This window comes from Orcinus orca, chromosome X (genome assembly GCF_937001465.1).
Source record: "Orcinus orca chromosome X, mOrcOrc1.1, whole genome shotgun sequence".
Classification (NCBI taxonomy): Eukaryota; Metazoa; Chordata; class Mammalia; order Artiodactyla; family Delphinidae; genus Orcinus; species Orcinus orca.
In genome coordinates this window covers 12,135,198-12,158,471 of record NC_064580.1, presented here as the reverse complement: position 1 = coordinate 12,158,471, position 23,274 = coordinate 12,135,198, and the positions used below count along the sequence as shown (strand labels likewise).

At 38.0% G+C, this 23,274-nt stretch overlaps 1 protein-coding gene across 1 annotated transcript in view; it reads right to left on the bottom strand.

Moving 5' to 3' along the window:
* GLRA2 (glycine receptor alpha 2) overlaps positions 1-16,162 on the bottom strand; it is a 199,333-nt gene extending 183,171 nt beyond the window's left edge. Inside the window, exons 1-2 of the mRNA XM_049704454.1 lie at positions 15,371-16,162; positions 13,096-13,229 (exon numbers count right to left, since the gene is read on the bottom strand). Coding sequence (XP_049560411.1) covers positions 13,096-13,229; positions 15,371-15,438 — 202 coding nt within the window. The 5' untranslated portion in view covers positions 15,439-16,162. The remainder of the gene's footprint in view (positions 1-13,095; positions 13,230-15,370) is intronic.
* Positions 16,163-23,274: the final 7,112 nt, after the last annotated feature.

Below are 23,274 nucleotides of genomic sequence, written 5' to 3'. Positions count from 1 at the left end.
GAGTTTCGAGAGTCATGAGGGGCCTAGAAATTCAAGGATACTAGTATTCGAGCTCTTCACTCCCTTGGGTGACAGCTCAGCTTGATTTTCCTGTGCATTCAGATAAAGACATAACCAATCAGGCACCCAGAGCAGCTGCACTATGGATTTTCTAAAAAAAAAGCATAGGAGTTTATTTCTGATCTCAGCTTTCCTGAAGGATCTATTTATTATCCAGTCTGTATTTCTTTGCTTTCTTTCCACCTGCCACATCCCCCCTCAGAAGTCAGTAATTTTTTTCAGAGGCGTTATTCTGCAGTTTATGTGGCATTTTGCACGATGTCACTGATGGACACTTTTTGTTAATACCCTCAACTGCTTTGCTTCATCACTGACGCACATAATTTATTCTGACATTTATATGGAAAGTTAGACACTGAGGGGACACCTGCTTTCTTGGGACTTTACATATGCAGTTATTATGGTACATTATTAGCACCTGCTTCCAGATTCTTATATAATAATTATGCTCTCTCAATGTATGGAGGAGTGAGAAAGGTCCCATGGTGAAGGACTCATAACAATCACGGACGCTTCACGTGTTCATCCACTTCTACTGAGTTCTGCAAAGACTCCTTCGCGCAAACTATATTGCCGTTAATTGTACACTGACATCTCTTAAATGAACTCAGTTGGGGCAACTGGGTACTATAGCAGACTTTTCACCCAGGGGCTCACAGAAGCCCAGTTTCCAGTAGGAGGAAAATAAAAAATGTGCCTGTGATTGTGCTATTTGCAGAGTCTTGTTGACAAGTAGAAATGCGGAATTTTTTTCTTTGAGATAAGTGTATTCTCTTGCTGAGGAAATCCTTTTTTTAATGGGCTTTGGGATATTTGTCCCAAGTCAGAAATTTATACATTTGCTGAAAGCCCTGCATGTTACAAACTTGGTTGGCATCATGAGATGTATGGAACAGGAAGCCGCCTGCTGAGTTTTAAGTGGGAATATTTGCTCAGAAGATTTGAATAAAGGATGAGCTTAAATGAGGCATATGTGCACGATAAACAAATGTGAATGTTGGAAATGTAAGTGCTTGGGGGAAATAAAAGGAATACGTATCCCAGACTGTGGGTAATTCCTCCTATTTTTGGAGAACTAGAGAAAACATGTCTGATAATATAGGATTAGTCTGGCAAGGGTCAGGTCACGTATGCCACTGGTCACAGAGAGGTCACTAACTCCAGAAAATATAATAGGAATATTCCAGAGAAAATAAATACTGAAGAGCATAGCAACCTTGTTGGTAACAAGCTATGACCTCAAATTTTAGAGAGAACAAGCAGAGTGGCAAGGCATTGGACCTGTGTGACAGGCAAGGCATTGGACCTGTGTGACATTTCTTTTCAAACAGAGACGATCTCTTCTTAAGTTTTTATATTTTGAGAAGACACTATATACTTCATTTTAAAATCAAATCTCAGAAAATTCTGGGGAAACTGTTACCCTCTTATTCATATTCCATGACTTCTATAACTAAGGATTCAGCAAAGCCACCTCCCCATCTGCCACTATGATGCCACTGTCTGCCTCCTAGAAATGCAGAAGCCTCAGTGATACTGGAAGCAAATGATAACAAGGAATCTGAGTCAGGCACCCAGGCTATATGATACAAAGTCTGAAGACAGAGTGCATGCTAAATCACTTCTTTATAGTTAATCTTCACTCAGTTCCTCTTCAAGGTCCAGTATATGCCAACCCTCAACTACCAGAAAAGCTTAAACCTCGGTATTCCATTATCTGTGGGCTGTACAGTGGAATATCAGCAACGCCAGTGCCATCACATGGATACCTTGAAGCAATGTTTCAAATAAAGGACTTGTTTGATACAGAATGTGTAGTGGCCCCATCATCAATGTGTCTTCATCTACTGTGTGAGATATAGTTGACCCTTGAACAATGTGGGTTTGAACTATACAGCTCCACTTACATGCCAATTTTTTTCAGTAAATACCTGCTAGTACTATACAATCCGCTTCATGTTTGGTTGAATGCACCCATGCAGAACTGTGAATACCAGAGGGCCCGTCGTTAAGTTATACATGCGTTTTCAATTGCTGGGATTCGGTGCCCCAACACCCGCATTGTTCAAGGGTCAACTATAAATGACGTGGATCAGAAGCCATTAAGGCTAAGGTAGCTTTAATATTTCCCCACCCCCTACTTTGTTCTCTGTATTTTACTGGGACCCTAGAGTAAGAAACAGGAAGAAAGAATCGTACTTGCTTATTTAACTAACTCAGAGAAAGTATGAAGGAAGAACTAGTAATAAACAAGTTTTATATATAGATAACTCTTTTCCCAAGACATTTCGTGATATTTCAAAGACATTTCTCTTTCTGCATCCATCTTCATTGAAAACAATTTTCAATAGTTTTTCCTGGGAATTTATATACTTAACTATATGAAACATCCATTTTGAGCAGACCAACTTAGAATATATTTTAATACTAATAAGTGGGGAGTTCCCTGGTGGCACAGTGGTTAAGAATCCGCCTGCCAATGCAGGGGACACGGGTTCGAGCCCTGGTCTGGGAAGATCCCACATGCCGTGGAGCAACTAAGCCCGTGCACCACAACTACTGAGCCTGCGCTCTAGAGCCCGTGAACCACAACTACTGAGCCCATGTGCCACAACTACTGGAGCCCATGCTCTGCAGCAAGAGAAGCCACTGCAGTGAGAAGCCTGTGCACCACAACGAAGAGTAGCCCCCGCTCGATGCAACTAGAGGAAGCCCACGTGCAGCAACGAAGACCAAACGCAGCCAAAAATAAATAAATAAAATAAATTTATAAAAAAAAATACTAATAAGTGAAGACCTTAACCTTAAATCTACACACATTATTTGAGATAAATATTGCATACTTTCAATTACTAAATGAAGTTTTTTTTAGTATGGATTCAAATTTTTTTAAATTTCAAGGAAGTGATGGGGAAAAACATTCTCAACAAACAGTTGAATGGAAATGATATGAGATTTATCCATCCTGGAAAACTGCCCAAAAGAGAATGGCAATCCAAAAGGAAATTTCCCATACAGGCATGCAACTTTGTCATATTCTGCTAAAAAATGTCTTTAGTTCAGGGTTAAAGGTCACTTGTTTAAGTGCGTATTTGTCACTCAGCATTCAAGAATCATAAAGACTAAAACAGAAGGTGATTATCAGATCAAAGTATTTTGCTGTACTGACATGTTTTTTCTTTTGTCTTCAATGTTTGTTTTTTCAAAATGCCACTGCTTGCTTATTTATTCATGTAAATGAAGCAGGAGATAAATAGCCTGCAATAATAATCTAACTTGTGGAGTAACTCTCTTGTGGCATCAGAATGCTAATGTTGACCATGTATCAAAATGAAAGCTACATTTACGAATGCTGGGGCCTTCCCGCTCTTAGGAATGTTATCTTTCTAGCAGATCATCGTATTTTATATGTATGTAGGTTTCCCATCATCATCACCTATTTTCATGGCAAAAAATTTTTTTTAGATTTATGGATTTTACCAAGACCACATTTTCCAAAGTATATTCCATGAAACACCAGTTCTCCAGAATGTTACTCATTTAAGGAATCTATGATCTAATAAGTAGAGGATAAACCCCTGGGTAAAAGAAGTTTTTAAAATATCTATTTATTTGTAGATTTTTACTGCAGGTTTTCTCAAAACATTTTAATATGCTAATGAATATTGGGAGTCTCTTGGAGGCTGTTTTGCAGAATTTCCATTCTTTTTTTTTTTTTTGCGGTACACGGGCCTCTCACTGTTGTGGCCTCTCCCGTTGCGGAGCACAGGCTCCGGACGCGCAGACTCAGCGGCCATGGCTCACGGGCCCAGCCCCTCCGCGGCATGTGGGATCTTCCCAGACCGGGGCACGAACCTGTGCCCCCTGCATCGGCAGGCGAATTCTCAACCACTGCGCCACCAGGGAAGCCCAGAATTTCCATTCTTATTTCACATTTTAAACCTTATATCTGAGAACATCTCATGGGACTAGCATTTCGAGAAACATCTTTGGCCAGATGCTGAACTAAAGAAACATGTTAGCTACTTTTCCTAGAAGCAGCCTCTGTACATGAATTTGCTACCTCTGAACCTTTCAAAAACAAGACAAAAATTGTGAATGGCTGATTTCTTCAGTAACCCTCTCATAAGTTTCCAGAGTCTTCCAGAGAATAATGATCATCCTTGAAATATTGGGAGTCATAGATATCAGCAACTGCTAAGAATTCTGGATAGAATTAATAATTTCTCAGAGACCAATTCTCTAGGAAGATTGCATGCATCCAGGCTCTTCTGTGGGTGCATCAATAATTTACAGAAGGACATACTCAAAGATGTTAGACTGTAAAGACTAGGGACTATCAAAGTTGGACCTAGACGTCTTGGTCCAAGTCCTTTATTTTGGAGGTGACAAGAATTAATCCCAGAGAGGTTAGGTGGCATGCTCTAGGTCACAGCTGGCAAAAGTGTAGTTAAAACAAGGCCTCATGAGTCTCAGTTTAGATTTTTTTTTTTGTAGGATCTCGCCCCGCCTTTATTTGGTAAGGCAATGCTGGCCCACACTATCTTGGGAAAAATACTATAAGGAAGATATTATTCTTCAGATACAGGAGCAAAAATGTCTCATTCTAGTCCTGTAGTTCTTAAACTATAGGAAGTAATGAAATCATTAAAGTCAGTATTTTCAGATCCCATCATTCAGTGTTTCTGGAGAGGTAGAGCTGGAGAAATGCGGGGCCCAGCTATGTGCCTTTTTAACAGGACTCAGGCTCTAAAGCAGGTATTCCGAAAAGCGTGGTTTGAGAAACACATCTGGTTGGTTGCCAGTTTAGTTTACCATTAAATCCTAAGTCCTTTGACTTGGCATACTCTATACAACGTTCAAGTATGAAAGACACAATTAATTCAAAGGAAAAAATAGAATATGAGAAGTCCATCGTGAGCACTGCAGTGTATGTGTAAATTATCCTGAATTGTATCTTCTAACTGGGGTTGTTACAGTGTGGTTTGCTAAATGTGTGTATCCTTCACTTTTCAGAGACTTGGAGGTTGAAAGCTAAATAAACAGACCCCTTGTTTTCTGAATACATTTGAGGCGGAGGGGCGCAAAGAAGGCTATTTCTAAGGGAAAGCCTGATAAAAGAAATCTCAGCTGCCTTGTTGGGCATGAATTGGTTCTTAGAAATCAACATCTTGAAGTATTTAAATGTAAATAAATCAGAAGAAGATAGATTATATTATCGTCTACGTATACTTGGGTATTAAAAGTGAAAGAAAAATTAGGTGGTAAAGTGGTTCTGAGGTTTTCCTAAAGTAGCAGAATTGCCACGAGTAGTAGCTGTATTTCAGGTGCCGTAATCAAACCAACCAAGGAGTAGGAAACAAGCAACTGTCCCTTAGACCTGCCGTTTCCTCACAATGCACAATACTCTGCCCCTGGGCTTCATGTTCTTCTAACCCTCCCACCCAGTCCTTTTTTCTTCTAACACTTCTACTTCAGCTCTGTATAGACAGAAGAGCACGGAGGAAAGACTGTGTCTCAGAAATGCTGCCCCAAGAGACTTGGCATTAAGTCTTGCGCTCAAATCTCAGTCCACAACCCATCCCAGCATGGAGCGCCTGGAGGGGATTGACTGTGGGGCAAACACAACAATATTAGCAAACATATTAACATATTAAATCAGATAGAAAGGAAGCTATATTAATTATTTTCGTATATTCCGCAGGAAGATCTCTCCCTCCTCCCTTCCCGCCCTCCCTCCCCGCCCCACCCCCGTCCATTGGTTACACATCTTTCAGTTGTCTGCTTAGGAAACAGAACTACCACGTTCCACTATCTTCCTCTCTCTTCTCTGCATCTGGAGGTATCATTTATCTATTGGGATAGTATATCCAGATGATATCCCGTTTTCACTTCCCTGCTTTCCCAAGACTGATAAAGGAAGGCTTACTAAACGGATTATCGGCTTGGGAGCTGTCTGCGCCACCAGGTTGAAGGGTGGCTTTGCTCATATGCTGACTTTGTGCTGATTATCTTCCATTTGCCCCCAGAGACTCTCCTCTTTTCTGTTCTTCTCTGTGCTCTGGGAAGCTGACCTTCCGGGTTTGCGTCATTCCGCTCCCTTGCCCTCAGACTTCGAGCTGGATTTGGCCAACGAGAGGTTCCCGCAAGGAAATGGAATGCAGGAGGAGAGTGAGGTCAGAATATTTATTCCCTAGCTTCCTCCCTGCTAGGCCAGCACAGATTGACTCCATTGCTCCATAGATCTCATTAGGTGGCCTCTCGGTAGAGCCACTTTCTCCAGGTTCTGGCAGCTACTCCCCCCCTTGCCTCTTCGGGTCTATCGCTGGCAGTCCCAGAGTACTACATTCTCCCTTTAGGGATTGGTTTTTTCCAAACCCTCCCACACCCTGTTGGAGTGTGTCATTTCTTTCCTGCAAAGATCCTGGATGGTACGGCATTAAACTTACAAATTATGTTCCAGTTTTTACTGAAGTGAGAACTGACATTTAAAAGCTTCAATTTCTGTTTACCACTGTATACTTAGCAAGAACATGGTGCCTGGCATATAGATACTGCTCACTACTTATTTATTAAAGGAATAAACAAACGAATTGTGTGTTTAAATTCAAATATAAAGATGGAAAACCTTTACATGTAATTTTTTTGTGCTCACATATGTGCTCCCTTGCTGCAAATTTATTCTATTGCTTTGACAATGCATGGGCAAGTGTAGCTTATTTGTCCTCAAGAAAGTATGAGCCGCCTCCTGATAGAAAAAAAAGAAGAAATAGAAAAATAGAAAACAAGACTTATCCAGTCACATTCATGATAATTGCCTATTGAGTTTCCGCATTTTGACTCGATCCAGGATTTTCTTTTTCCCTCTTGGATGGACATGTTAATAAAACAGAGCCATCATTTGGTGTACTCATGTATTATACTTCCTAAAGGAGTGCTGACTGCATAAACCAGGGCATGAGTCAGAGAGAGTGTCCAGTTTCCCTCTCATACTTGCCCCACGGCCACGTTTGGTTGGCTAGCCAGGCTAGACTCCAAAATGGAAATCTAGTGACTTTATTCTTACAGGTCCTTCACACTTAAGAATACCAGTTAGAGACCTATTCCTTTTGCTCAGGTCCTTCCTTTAATGGGCTTCACATGGCCAAAAGTGTCTGCAGTCAGTCACAAGTGTTCAGAGTAGCCCTCTCAAGAAAGAAGTCAATGAGGAATATGCTGCATCCTACAGTCGAGACAGCCTCTCAGGTGTTAACTCCAAGGAGAACACAGCATGCTTCCAAAGACCTTGTTATGAGGCTTAATCAATCATATTTTCATTTTTAAGACCCTGTTTCAAACGTGTCTGATCCAACACACCAAGAAAAACACCCAACACCACCAAGAACAAGCTAATAACTATTTTTTTCTCTAAGCCTGATAGTGCCAACTGGACACATTATAATGTCCACTCTCTAAGTACCGAGATACCCTGATACATATGCCATTATTTTTTTAAATGAAGTCTCAGATTATCAGCAAAAGGGACTGAATTGTTCTTCAGCATGGGGAGTAACAGAAAGCACTATAGAACTCAGGATAAAATGTTTAGGCTCTTTTAATAATGAAAATTAAGGATATGAACTCACCCAGAATCAACCAAGGAACAATACATTCTCAAAAACTAAATTATGGGCTTCCATTTCCAGTGCTCTTAACCTGCCATGTTGAGGAGACAAAATGTTCTCCTTAAAATACTTATTCTAAAATAGAAAATCAATTCACGTTTGTGCAGTGACCCTTGCAACTGCAGTAACTGGACAAGAAAATACATCAGAAATGACAGTCATATATCTTCCATTAAATTTAGAGCCCTTTCTAGGACCAAGCGAAATTGGTTCTATGTCTTTTACTTGGTTCATTTAAAAAATGAGTCTAAGAAAATAATCAGGGGTAAGATTTGAATGGATAAAGATGATTCCTTCCCACAAATGGCTCCCTTTCTGTCTCATATTTAGAAATATGAAATAGCCCTTTCAGGTTGGAAATCTTCCCACCAGACTAATAAAGGAGAACCCACTGAGACACGTGACATCTACATCCTGGTTACTGTGGTAGGACTCTAAAATGCTAGAACTTCTTTGACTCGTTTTTTTCCATTAAAAAAAATTCAAACAACTTTAAGGACCCAATCACCATGAAGGCTAAGAGAATACATAGTCAGTGTCAGTTATCAAAGAGAAAAAGAAGACTAGTAATAATAATTCAAATTATTTGTAATAATTTTTATAGTTGGAAACAAATCATTCAGATGTATGATCTCATTTGATGCTCAGAAGAAAACCTGAGTCATGGAGAGGTGGAGACATCTTTTCTCCAAAGTGGCTGAACCAGGACATGAACCTGGGTTTTCTGGATCCAAGTCCAAGGCCCCTCCCACTCTACTACTCTGTCACCATGGAATGGAAGACGTACTCCAATAAATGAACTTATCCTTTGGAATAGACTTTACCAGAGTGTGTCAGAATGCTGTAGGTGCCTCCTTCTTGATGTTACCTCAAACCCCTGACAAGCAACTTGCAGGCCCATCGTAGCAGCCTAGTATATACAAATGTGTTGATTGGTATACATACAGTACACAAAAGCTAAAATAAATTGTGACACAGCCAGTGGATTTTGGATATTCAAAAATCTTCATCAACATCATCCCTGAACAAAACTGTCATATATAAATTTCTCTTTGATACACGCAGCTTTTTCTTTCAATAATCACTTCCGCCCTTTTATCTCCTATTGTCTTATTCTATGTAAAATGACTGTACCCTTTCAGGTGCCTGAAGGTTTCCACTACTTTCTGCACTCAAGTCAAATACTTCTGCAAAAAAAAAAAAAAACTTCTGAGACTTGTAAGCCTTCTGTTCTTTTTCTCAGAACCCATGGTAATATCTGATGCCCGCATCTGCCAGAGTGATCAAGGAAATGATCACACTAGGGCTACATTATCACCAACTGAGAGAATCACTCTTCCCAAGTGTTTCTGCTGGACATTTGTGCTCAAGTCACCCGTCCAGGGATTGGTAAGCACAACACATGAACTTGAGCTCCACTTGGCTACAGACAAGAAACTTTCCAAGGGGAGAAACATGAAGACCTCTAGTTTTTTGGAAGTGGATCTGTTTCTTACTTATATCTGAAACACCTTTTGAGCTGATAACTCCTTGGAAAATAAAGGAAACCATACTGCATGCAAATGTAGGTTTTAATATCACACATCACACTTTAAAATTTAGGTCTCCGGATATGGAAGAAAGATTAGTGTGCATGGCCTGCACAAAGAAGTGGAGGGAATAATTATCTCCTGGCATTATCTATTCCAGATCCTATCCCGAAATGAATGTTCTGGTGAAATGTATTTTTTCACATTGGGATGAAACTTAGGATATAACTCTAAGTTAATTTTCTTTTCAAAGAAAATTTTATTAAAATAGATAAAGGCTTTGTTTCAAAGAGAGAGAATCAGAACTAATGCATTTTGCCCAGGTTTGAGCATTTCATTTGGCTTCTTTAAAAGCTTAATGTTTAAAGTGGCATTTTCAAGATACAATAATACTGACAAAGGAATATCTGTTAGGATGATGGAATAACACCATGATGAATCAACTGACAACGAGACAAATCACCCAAGTGGGGAAGGAGGCTTCCCTGTTGACATAGAATCAACATTTACCATGGTTTCAGAAACAGGTAATTGTGAATGGACATAGCTTGTGTTTTTATCTGAACTGAGGATTTTGAAAATTTATGTTTTGACGAGGTCTGACCCAAGTCTCTATGGCTCTCATAGATGGAATGCAATTGGCAACTCTGACTCACGACTTTGTTTATACACTTGTGCTTCAGCACATCAGAAAAGCTATTTTTTCCCTATAGTTTCTAAGAATGACTCCCAATTACAGAGTCTAAGTCTGAATCATTTCTGGTTCCCTTTTCTAGCTTACATCCATCTTCCTTCTTGTATATATGCCCATTATGACATTTTTCAGAGCCCATCAGGGATATGGAATAGACATGAAATACTTTACTGACTTGAAAGGATGCAGGAAAAATTCCTTCCAGTAAGAAAAAAATGTGCATATACATTTCTTTTCCCTTGCCAATGCATGGCAGCAAGGAAAACAGAGAAATGTGCTAATATTTAATAAGGCTTCTAGAAAAGCCATAGCCTTTATCTCAACAGCCCATATTGGGCTCTTGCTTATATACTTGTGGTCAAATTTTGCCCTTTTGTCTTCTTATTAATCACCATTATTGTTATTTTCAATATCATTGTCATCATCATCACCATGTTTATTGTTATCATAGTCAGCTTGGTTTTTGGCATTTACAGGGAGCCTATCACTATTCCAGATACAATCACATTTCCTAATCACCTTCCATTTCTACCTACTCTATAAAATTTCTCATCGATACATTGCTAATCAACTGCAGTAAGTACTATAGTCTTCCTAGTCTCTTTGCTGTTACAAGTTCCCTATTATCTCTTTCTTTTATTTCTTTCTCCTCAGCTCAGCTAAAATCATCTTTGCTAGGCAGCCACTACGACCACTGGTTCATCCCTCAAAAGTTCCCACCCCTTCCCAATATGTCGTAATAACCTCTAATGGAATATAATCTGCAAAAAAAAAACCCCTGAGTCAGTATGCTGTACACCTGAAACTATATATAATATTATATATATAAACTAGATATATATAATATTATATATATATAAATAAGGTACCTCCCTGCCCTCTCAGATGCGGTGCGGGGGTGAGTTGATAAAACATAAATATGCAAAAGAACTATATTAGACATAGAAAGTTTCATGGGAACAACAAGGAGGAAAAATCATTTTAGTCTAAAATAATGGGGAATGTTTTACATCTAGGAAAAGCCAAGATCCTCACAGTAAAGAGAATTGTGAGAGCTGTTAGGTAATTGATCTGATATAAATGGTCCATGTAAGTAAAAGTTATGAAAGAATATCAGGGTTCATTGAATCGGAGAGTCAAGGGAAGAGGGAGCCAAAAGTCAGTACAGTTCATTAACGTTAGAGTCTTAAATTATATTCACCCATTTCCCTTTTATAAGTCTTTAAAACATCCTATACTCAGGTCTTTAGGACAGATCTCAAAAACATGGCCATGCTTTGCTATGCTTGATATTCTCCTCATTTATTTATTCTTTAGAATCATGAGAAATGTTATTTCCAAAGGGTGACATCCCCAGAGGAACCAGAAAAAAAAGCTGTGTGTGGAAATTATTGCTCATCCTATGTGGTCACTTAAAGTAGCATTGGCAACATGGGTGTTTGTTTTATTACTCTTTGCACTTTTCTTCCCTTTAAAAAATTATTTCTAGAAAATAATGAATAATAGCTGCTATTAAACAAGATGCTCATAAACTTGAAACAATTTTCCATCTCTGGTCCTTCTCTATGAAGCTTTCCGTGAATAGCTTAATAGGAAAGCGTCTCTGCTCTTGTTGGAGTCCTGTAGTATTTTATCTGTACTTCCTAATGTTACTTAACCATTAACTACTTAACTATTTCTATCTAGTATTATATATTATTGTATAAGTATTCATATAACATCTACTCTGTCCAATGAAATTTTTGATGGTAGCATCCAAACCTGTTTCAACTCTCAAGTTTTCAAAGCATGCAGTAGTTAGTATCCTTTATGTAGTTCAGACTCAAAAGTTATTGAATGGCTCAGTGAATAAATGTACAAGTGAGCCGGCCCATTGAAAAAGCTGACTCTCGAATACTTACTCATAGGATTTTATTTCAAATATTGACTTCCATTGACCACAAAATTAATATGAAATTGGGCAAACATGAAAATTGTTTTCAGCAAAAGCAAGCTTTTGAACTAAGTTCTGTTGTCTCTTTTGGAAATACTCTATAAGTCAAAAACATCTGTTTGGTCAAAATTCTGACATGTTTCTTTATGAAATGTGCCCTTAGCTGGGTATATTCAGAGGTGCAGCATTTAAAGAAGAAAAGAATTTTGAATTTAGTTTTCATGCTCATATTTGCCAATAATAAAAATTAATCAAACCGCAAGGAAAGCAATCCAATTAAATAGCTAATAAGCAAAACCAAAGTGATGCATGAATTATGACATAATACCTAGAATACTATAGATTTATCCTTTTATAAAATATAAGCACTTCACAATGCATTATTTTAAGTTAAATTACAAGATAAAATGCATTTATTTAAAATATGTATCTAAAAATTAAAACATCAAAAACAATTCAATTAATAGGTTCTTTCTTATTTCAGTATTTTTCTGATTCAGAGTAAAAATAAATCAAATAGATAAAAGGTAATTTCTAAAAAGTAATTTCTATTAATTACATTTTTGTAATGTTAAACATACAAAAACACCAAACTTTTTGGTTTGTTTCTAATTGAACAAAGAAAGTATCCACCATCTTTGACATACGCACTTTACAATTCTATGGTCTTCTTTGTTAACTTCAGATCAATAATTTCAAATAAAGAATTAGAATGTTTAAACAAGAGGAAACCAAAACTTTGTAATATATTCAGTTAGAGCCTTTTCTCACAAGGTTTAAAAATGAGAGAGGCCTGAAAGTGTATAAAAGGGCATGTTATATATTGAGATGTAAACTTCATTTTGGGAGTACGTATTTAAAACCCAAACCAAAGATTTTGGTGTAACGATTCATACAAATCAAGTGCATCATTTGTTCTTGTATTCATTTCCAGTCCCACTCCCACTTTAGATAACATAGGAAATGTGGCAATAATCCCTGACGTTAGTTTTCTTTGTGGAACATAACACAAATGAGGAAAGTTTTTGAAAGTGGCAAGCAACATGTAAAATTTAAGCTATTAAATCAACTAGTTCCAAAGAATGCCAAAACGAAATGAATACTATGCTTGTTGTTTTCATTTTATAATAAAAAGCCCTGAAAAATTTTTTTCAGAGTATTCAAACATCTAGATTTCCCACAGGCTTAATTAAGGTAAGTTTCAGTGAAACCTACCTTTAAAATTTGGCCTGATTCTTGCGTCATATCCTGATGTCCTTCCCATTAATTTGTCCAAGAAATCTGAAGGAGATAAGGTCTGCGAAGGTTGTTTTCCAGACCTGGAGTCATGGTCTTTGCAGAAAGCTGCCCTAAACACATCATTAACTCTTTTAGCAACAATTACGTTCTTATCACCTGAGAACTAATGCTCACAGAATGTTTGACATCATGTTTTGTAAATATATTTGATATGTTAAGAAGAAGAAAAGGAAAATTATAAACTCTTTGATCAACTTCCTAACTTGTACATGGTCTAGAGTTAACTTTAAGTGATGAAAGGTATAAATCCTGAGTCATATCTCCTAAGTTACCAAACTTTCATAAGATGTTTAAGATGATACAACATGCATAGCTTTAGGTTGCAGGTGTTACAGATATACAAAGCTGTTTCTTTCTAGTGTCATCAGAGAAATGAAGATAATTTCTAAAATTTATGTGATTGTGTTAAATTATTTCCCCATGACTTCCAAAACATTCTTCCAGTATTTCGGCCCTTAATATGTCCTCTACTTTTTATAAAAAATACATAATAAGATGGGCAGAACAAAGTAAATCATGAACTAAGCATCCCATTGCTTATTTTGTCACCTGCTAGATTCTATTCCAGCTTTCAGCTATTAATAATTTCCAATGTGTTTTCTAAAAGAAAATCTTCATTTGGAAATTTAACTTCATTTTAAAATAGGTCAACAATGAGCATGTCTGTACTTCTATCATTTTATCAGCTGTTATTTATATATTAGCATTTAAGTTGTTGACTCTCTAGTATTCATGAAAAAGAACTTCTAAAGCATTTTGTCTTTTGCATTATCAAAAACACTAAATGGTAATTGGAAAATTTCTCAGACTTCCATTTTCCTTAAAAGGCTTATAAAAAGAGCATATATGGTTTATAGTGAAATGAATTCTTTGACAATACATAGTGGTTGACTGTTGATTTCTTCCATAAAGTATATATTTTACAAGCTTTCTTTTCAGTATTTTGACAAATAATATTGTTAATTCTTATCACTAGGAAAATACCACATTCTTGCTGGTTTTTCAAAGAAGTAATATTAAATATAAGTACAAAGATGATATAAACATTTGGTAAGAGTTAAAAATTGATACAGTCACCTAGAAATACTCACATTCCCATATGCAGATTCATCTGATTAATCAAGTATTATTTGATTATAATGGTGATGGTGGTGGTGATGAAGATGATGATGATGATGATTCTAATAAAACCCAGCCTACAGTTTTTCTTAATCATAGTAGGAGGTGTGAACCTGAAAGGAACATAGTGGGTTTTCCCAGTACTCATAGCATTATTGCTATATGTTCCATTTCTCTTGGTTCTGTGAAAAAATACCATAAAATGTGGTGAAAATTAAATGAAGAGTCCTACACTTTGTTGTATGAACATCTCTTATCTCTATCTTGTCTGAGAACCTCTTAGCCATTAGGATGGCTATTTCACTTACTGGTAATAATCTGGTATTTTGAGGTATCAATTGACTAGACGATTTGTAAATTAAGTAGAAAATGCAAGCATGCAAATAATGATTTCTCACTTTTTAAAATTATGCATAATCCATTTCTCATGCATGCATGAACACAGAGATGTCATATTAATTCAGTTTTGATAGGCAGTACATTTCTAAATATATTGAACAGTAGTACAGTGGTAAAATGAGATTTTAAATGTTTTTGGTATTTCAAGAAATTTCCTGAATTGTAGTTCTCATAGTATGCATCTAGTTGCTGAAATACAATAGAAGTCCCAAGTTAGCTAAGAATTTGGGTTCTTTTATATTTTACATAAAATGAGCATGCTCCTGGCAAATTAATTCAATCACTTCCACCATATGAAAAGCACTGCATTCAATAATCCCTTTAAATGACTTACAGAAGAATTTGAAAGCAAAAAAGAAAAAAAAAATCACCATTATATAGAAATGTAAAGAGCATGCAACTCATCAGAGTATCTTAATATCACATTGGCTGTGAAAATACGTTGAAATGCACAGAGTGGGGTTATGCATCATAAAACTTGCCTTTGTAAAAATTTACCACCTTCCCACCATAATTAAGCTTTTTAAGAGAACAAAAGAACTCTTAACTCTCCTTTATTCAATTAACATAATGTGGTCCGGGACATAGAGAAATAGATAAAAATTGCATGACACGTTCTCTTTCAAACAGTTTTCATGTGGAAAATACCAGCATGCAAAGTCGTTTCACCTACCTGAAGTGGTTTGTCTCTAAGAAGAATGCAAACAAGGCTGTCAAAATGTTCACTAGCTGCCGGTTCATTCCTGTATCTGTGATGCTTGTGGAAAATATTCCCGAAATGATTCCAGAAAGAAGCTAGGACAAAGTATCTATTTATTGTCCAGACTCAAAATCTGGCAGGAATCTAGTTTCCTTGAAAATCAAAAAGAGATTTGGGCTTGTACAGTTTGCTGAGAAAAAACAAAAAGTGCCAGTACTGGGCATCATGGTCAGGTCAAACGGGGGCTTAGGACCATCAGTTAACCTAGGAAAGACAAAGCCTTAGAACTGATGGATCCCCCAGCTGCTTTTCCTGAATAATAAAAATGCTGCTACCTTAATCGCATCACCATGCAAAGGGGGCTGGTGACAATGCCATGCTGGAAGTCGGGTTGCTGTAGCTTTTGTTTTATGTCCTTTCTATTTAGCAAATCCCTTTTCTCTAGAAAATATTCTCTTTTTAAAAGAAGTTGTAAACGAGGGAGAAGAAAGGACTCTGCGTGCTGGAGTGGGTAGGAAGAAGAGGGCAAATTTGCTGAAATCCTGTGCTGGAATGAGGGCTACAGAAAGACGGAGACGTGATCTTACCGAGCCTATAAATTTCAGCACTCGGACAGCTCCTAGCTCTGAAGTGCGCATGTTTCCTTTTTCAGTCGCTTGGGGCGGGGGTCTGGGAGAGGCATTCCAGAGGGGACGTTCCTGCTATTCCAAGGCAAAGAGTGACTGGCCGTTCCGCGCGAAGGGGTGCTGAAGGGGTGCGGTGATGACCAGGGAAGAGCAGAGGTCAGGGTAGATGGAGAGGGTGAAGAAGGCTAGGGTCTGAGCTCCTGGAAATGCGAGTCTGTCAGTGGGTGGGCGGGACGGGAGTTTGAAGCAGAGAGGAGAAGGGAAATAAGGTCTAGGCGTGGGAAAAGAAAATCGGGCGAAGCAGAGAACAGGATCTAGAGTACTGAAATTATAATAGGGGAGTGGGTAGTCTACTCGTTATCAGTGAAAGCTAGAGGCAAAAGAGGAATTCTGTGCTGAAGAGGAGGGGACATTTCATTGGCATAGAGAAGCCCATATGCGGAGAATGGTTCATGAGGATCGATAATTTAATTTAGAAGCCCTTTATGCCTTCCTCGCCCCTTGAGTGTTTTCGTTTGATTTTAGCTGCCGGTTCGCAAAGGATCTCTCTACTTTTTTACTAGGGAAAGCCCCTTCTCTGAGCTTTCTTCAGCGGCTCAAAATCCTTGGGCATCCTCTTCAAGTCACGGATTTGTAGAGGAGGAAGAATACAATGGGCCGGCAGGGGGCAGTAGCAATCTTTACTTGACCTGGTTAAAGGTTAGAGAGTAGGGCTCGGAGTAAGAGCTGGAGCAAGGAAGGGTGAGACTGCGGGTGGAGCTTCATCTGCCCATTCCAGATGTTAATCACCAGGGAGGAGTCAGGTAATAAAGTGTAAATGTTCTCCTAAATTGGCTAAAGAGACAGAAAATAGTGAAAGTTTATAAATCCTGTACAAAAGCATGACAGGTAACCTTGCTATTTCAAATTAAACTTACAAATGTTGTTATTAATAAAAAAAGGGGAAGGGTAGATAGTTCAGTGTAAGTAATTATCAGCTCTGGCAAGGGGGAATGAAAAATGCATGTTCTGCCATGAGCTGGGTGTGTAACCTACTTTTTGTCTGTAAAATGTACCTTGTTCGTCACCTTGGCACTCCACTGCAGATCTTAATTTTAAAACAAAATAAAATGATTAATTTTCAGTCCATAAATGACTAATATGCCCATGGATAAGTTTAAATATTATGGCAGAGTAACAAAGAATTCTATGTTTTTAAAAAGTAGATTCTGAGAAAAAAATGCATGTTCTTTTCACCTTTTAATCTTAACATAAATCACCTGAAGAGCTTGTTGAAATGCAGATTCTGATCTGGTAGGTCTGATGTGGTGCCTGAGATTCTGCATTTCTAACAAGTTCCTAGCTGAGGTCGTTTCTGCTGGTCCACCGATCACACGTCAAGTAGCAATGGTCTGTATGCCCTTTTATCAGAAATTTATCCCACCAAGACAGTGAGAATATAGGACCTTTCTTTAGATGAAAAGCAGCAGTGCGCAAGCATTCTGCTTACATACAAAATCAATTCTTTGGAAGTGTTCTCTTAACTCCCAAAGCCCAGAAAAAGTGATTCAATTTAAAAGGAAAACAGTACGGTGTAGGGTGAGACATCCCTGGACTGCAGCTTTGAATCTGTTCACTTCCGAATTCATCCACATGGAAACTCTAGACCTGATTTTATCCCTGCAGTCCTGACCCAAAAAATAAAATCAATTCTTGGAAATATATTTCTTCAACTGGTGCTATGGAAAACTCATACAAGATTTTTTTGTGCTCAAGATTCTTTCCAAAAGAGAAAATATATATGTAAGAGTATATGAAAATGATTTGTCCTAAAGTTTTTTGAGGTTGTAATGATGCTTAAAGTAATACAGTCTTTGCAAGTCATTTCTTTCAATAGCAGAGTTTTGTTATTAAACAAGAGTAGGGTGAGTAGGGAAATCTGTGACACAGGGAGACTCTGGCTAGCAGCATGGGATCAAAGCACGTATTATTTTAGAGTTGGAAGGAACTTTAGAGAGGATCTAGTGTAACCTCCTCATTTTACTTCTCAGCTCTCCTCAATTTGGATTCCAGCTCCGTCAATCTACAGAAACAGATCTCACTAAGTCTGCCAATGAATTCCTTGGAACTAAGGCCGAAAGATATTTTTGCTGTTGTCATCTAACTTGACATTTACATGGCACTTAACATCATCGAGCTCTTTTCCCTTCTTTTATTTAAATTTATTTTTATTTTATTGTGGAAAGAACACTTAACTTGAAATCTACTCTCTCAACAGACTTTTAAGTATAAAATACAATGTTGTTAACTATAGGCTCAATATTGTACAGTGCATCTCTAGAACTTACTCATCTTGCATCACTGAAACTATACCCACTGATTAGCAGCTCCTCATTTCCCCCTCTCTTCTGTCCCTAAGAGCCACCATTCTGCTCTCTTGAAGGGCTTTCTTCCCTCGACCCTGTGATACAGAACACTCCCGGCTTGCCTCCTGTTTTGTCTCCTTGGCAGCCATATCCTCCTCTACCTGGCTTGGAAAAGTTGGATTTTCTAAAGTCTGTATTCGAGGTCCTCTTATCTTCTCATACTACACTCTCTTAGACAATATTATACACATCTGTAACTTGCATTTTCCTTTTATGCAGATGACACACAAATATATATTTCTGTCCAGACCTGCACATCCTAAACTATTCCTGTTGAATGTCTCAAAGGCTCCACAAAGTCCACAGGTCAAAACCAAACTTTTAATACTTCCTTCAAATCCTGTTTCTTTTCTGCTGTGCCTGTTTCATTATCACCAACCAAAAGCCAAGGCATCAACGCTAAGACTCCCTCTCCATCGCCTACCATATTCAGTTCTCTACGAAGCTCTATTGATTTTCTCTCACATATTTACCAAGTCTGTCCACTTCTCTCCCTCTCAGCCTCCATGACCCTAGTTGAGCTACCCTGATCTCTTGCTCGTACTGCGTCAGTAGTTAGCCAACTCCTCTACCTGTGCCCACAGCAGATCCCCCTCCACCTCATGATTACACTGCATCCACAACGACTGTTCAGAAATCAAAATCTGATCACGTCATACCCTCTGAGTAACGTGATGACTTTCCGCTGATCTTTAGGTAGAACAAGAAAACTACTTAACATGACCTAAAAGTTCCATGTGGTCTGGCCTATGCCTACATTGTCTTTCATCTCATTTGCTACTCATCTCATTCCTTCTCCTCTATCCATACCGGCCTGTTTTTAGTCCCTTGTGCTTGCCATCTTGCTTAATCCCAGAGAGTGCTCGTGCCTCCCATCTTGTCTTGTTAACATCAGCTTATTTTTCAAATCTCTTCTCAAGTGTTATTTTCTCGAGAAGGACTTTCCTGACCTGCACACCTCTATCTATTACAGGCTCCCTTACTACTCAGCAACTTTGATTCAAAGAGCTTGTCACCATTGCACATATACATGTGTATGATTAATTGCTTAGATAATGAGCTTTGTAATGGACAGGGGCAGCATCTGGTTTTGTCTACCATGGTATATCCATCCATTCAGTGTTAATGACAGGAATCATAATGGTATTGATGGTGATGAGAATGTAATTTTTTGAATGCACCCAGCAGTGCTGCTTAAAAAACCCAGTATACTTACATATGTATCGTTCTGTCAAAAATTACTTGTTCATCATTTTAAATCTAAAAAAAAAAATGACTTGTTAGGGAATTACCAAGTTGAGAACTATGATGATTTGAAAGGAAACCCAGCTCAGTGGCTCAGGACTCTATAGCATGAGATGAAAATACAACTAGGAGACTATTAATCTGATGTCCTTAATCCAGGTACCACCTCTAACACTGATCAGTTATATGACCATGGGCAAGTCATTTAATACCACTGAGCCTCACTGTCATAATACATAAAATACAGATGATGATATTGCTACAAAAAATACGGAATACTCTTGAAAGTCTTATCACATCATAGCTGACTGTGTGTTTTAGGCTGGTAATCTCAGTTCTGAGCCTCTATTGACTGCTACAATTCATGTTTTCACTGCCCCTTGGACAATTCCACTTTCAAAGACAGTAAGTCTCAGAAGCTTGGAAAGGCTCTTATTTGCAATGCAATAGAATCCTGAAGTTGAATCCACCTAAGCTTCTAATTCACAGCTGGTTGAGGCATGCGGCACCCTCGTTTTGTACTCTTATCAGAAAAATGAGAAGTTTCTGACCCATCCTGTAACATCATAAGGATCAATACAGAATATTTGGTCTATATGATGCCACATATTAAAGAATTCTAAGTAGATATAAACAAATAGACATTTCTTATGAACATCAGAATCGTTTGAACATCAGTATCATTTACTGACACTGATAAATCTCTAACATATACATAATGCTTTGTAGTTTTCAAAATACCCATACTATGTAGTAGGCAGAACAATGATTAATCACTATATTTTTTCCAGTGAGGAATTTAAGGCTCATGTAAGTTGATCAATTCCAAGTCCACATGATTATTAAGTGACAAAGTCACACTTTCTATATTTCCTATCCAGGGAACAGACTTATTTCTCATCACATGTATGACTGATATTTTTCAAGTCACGGAGAAACTGCTATATACCCACACTATTTTTAATAACTATGTTTATGAGTCCATTGTAGTAAGTGCCCCTTTGTTGATGGAAATTTGGTCTGCATTAAATTCATACACACAAATGACAAATGGAAACCCCATTTGTTTTTTATAAATTTATTTATTTATTTTTGGCTGCGTTGGGTCTTTGCTGCTGTGCGCGGGCTTTCTCTAGTTGCAATGAGCAGGGCTACTCTTTGTTGTGGCGCCAGGGCTTCTCATTGCGGTGGCTTCTCTTGTTGCAGAACGTGGGCTCTAGGCGCATGGGCTTCAGTAGTTGTGGCACGTGGGCTCAGTAGTTGTGGCACGCGGGCTCTAGAGTGCAGACTCAATAGTTATGGATCACGGGCTCTAGGGCACAGGCTCAGTAGTTGTGGCGCACAGGCTTAGTTGCTCCGTGGCATGTGGGATCTTCCCGGACCAGGGCTCGAACCTGTGTCCCCTTCATTGGCAGGCAGATTCTTAACCACTGCGCCCCCAGGGAAGCCCCAGGACAGGAATTTTTAAAGGGAGGTAAAAAAATGTAGTTCCCACATTTTGATTTGTTCAGGCTGCTGCAAGCACTAGTGCTGATGAATTTAAAGCAGTTTTCAATGGCCAGCGTTGTCTACAGAGCAAGGATGCCTAAAGAGCTGCTGTCACCCTGCATTTCTTCTCTAATTTTTAGAAATCTAGCTTGCTTCTCTCTTCTTTATCTTGTGGAATGAATAAAGATGCTCAGCATGTAGAGAGGCAAGCTTCAAGGCCGTGAAGTGTAAATGTGAAATCACTGCTCTTCTAGGCTCCATGCAGACAATTGGATGTCTGTCCAGAGCATTTCTGGATTAAATGACTTAGATGTCAGAAAAATCATTTTAGGATCGGAATTCTTCTGCTTATTAGTGCTCAATGTTCATAGACCACAAATGTGTCCAGCACTTGAAACAATTTCTATTTCCAGTGATGATTCATACAAGTGATTGCTTCTCTGTTGGCTAACGTGAGAAATGCAGCATTTCTTTTTCATAAACACCAAGTAGGCAAACAATAATTTGGAGGATAAATCAAATATAATCCTACTCGGATGTATTGGAAAGGTTCCTTCTTTGCCACAATTCTCAAACTGAAAATAACGAATAACAGGAAGATTGACTGCTGCAGTATCACTTGTCTTAGAATCTCCTAGGTTTGTTCTACAACTGACACGAAAACCGCCTCGACATCACCTGAGTTATCATGATACTCTTACTGAAATTTTCTTTTGGAGAGTTCTCAGATTTTAAATTTTTATTATTGACTTGATAATGTTTGTCCCCCTCCCCCATATAAAATGCCTCTTCTTGGTTCACAGAAGACTAAAAAGAAGCTGATTTTGAAAGAGTGAATTATTTTAAGTTGGACAATAGCAATAGTTTTATATTTGCAAGTAAGCTAGCCCTTGGTAGTTGAAGTGGAGTTCCACTCATTATATTCAATGACAACATTTCTATTATTGTTGTAAAGCATAGCATAGATACTAATGGGAAAGGACGTAGGTAATCAACAGTCCTGTCAATCAACCAGTCAACAAATATTCGTTGAGTATTTACTATATACAAAGTACTGTGTATTTCTCTGAAGATGAGGCAAAGTAATATAAGACATTATTTCTGCCCTCTAGGGACTTATGATCTATATGTGAAGGTAAGAAAAATAAATATTATGGGATCAGGACTCTAGGTCAGGGTATCATCCGGGGAGGTCAGCTTACTGACGCCCAAGAGCTTGAAAAGGTGGCATTCACCTATGGATTCTTCACCGTTTAAACTCTGGTTCTTAGCTTGGCAGGTTCACAGAATTAATCTTGTCTGTGCCCCAAATATGTTACTAATCGAGGATGTGACATACCAACTATATGTCATATAAACCTGGCACATAAACCAGAATGAAAATGTAGCTATCAGGCGGCCAAGTAACCCATGTGGATTGGATGATGTGTAAGCTTCTTGGGTGCATTCTGCCTAGGAAGGTTTCATGATAAACTTGAAGTTAGAGTTATAGAGCTATAGTCAACCATCTGACCATATGGTTGAAATGTGAAAAAGTTGAGTAGAACCTATCTCAAATAGACTGATAGAGCCATCTCCAGCTTCATAATACCCATTATGAACATTTATATTATCTGTTGTTATTCACTCCTTGGATTGGAGTTTGAGTTAGCTCTCAGACCTCTCTCTTTGATGCTCTATTTCTAATTAAACTTCACCGCTAATTATTACCTTAAATTGCTTTTGGAAAATGGTATATTATGAAGTATTGGATATTTATAAAAATATATATATGGAATATTTATAAAATATACATAATAATGATAAGACAACTTTCTATGTAACCACACATAGCATAAGACATAGAAAATAACCCACACTTCTGAAGCCCCCTAAATGCTAATCTACTAATCTCATCATTTTCTTGCTTTGCTTTATTATTCTGACACTCACAATACACACATATTGTTTAGTTTCTCATGTTTTAACCTGTACATAAATTGAGTGAGATTGTTTGTATTCTTCTGTGACTTGTTTTGTTTGGTCCATATTATATTGTTGCCATGTAGCAAGAAGTCATTCATTTTCATACTGTGTTGCTCTGTTCTCTGAGCATGCCACAATTTATTCATCC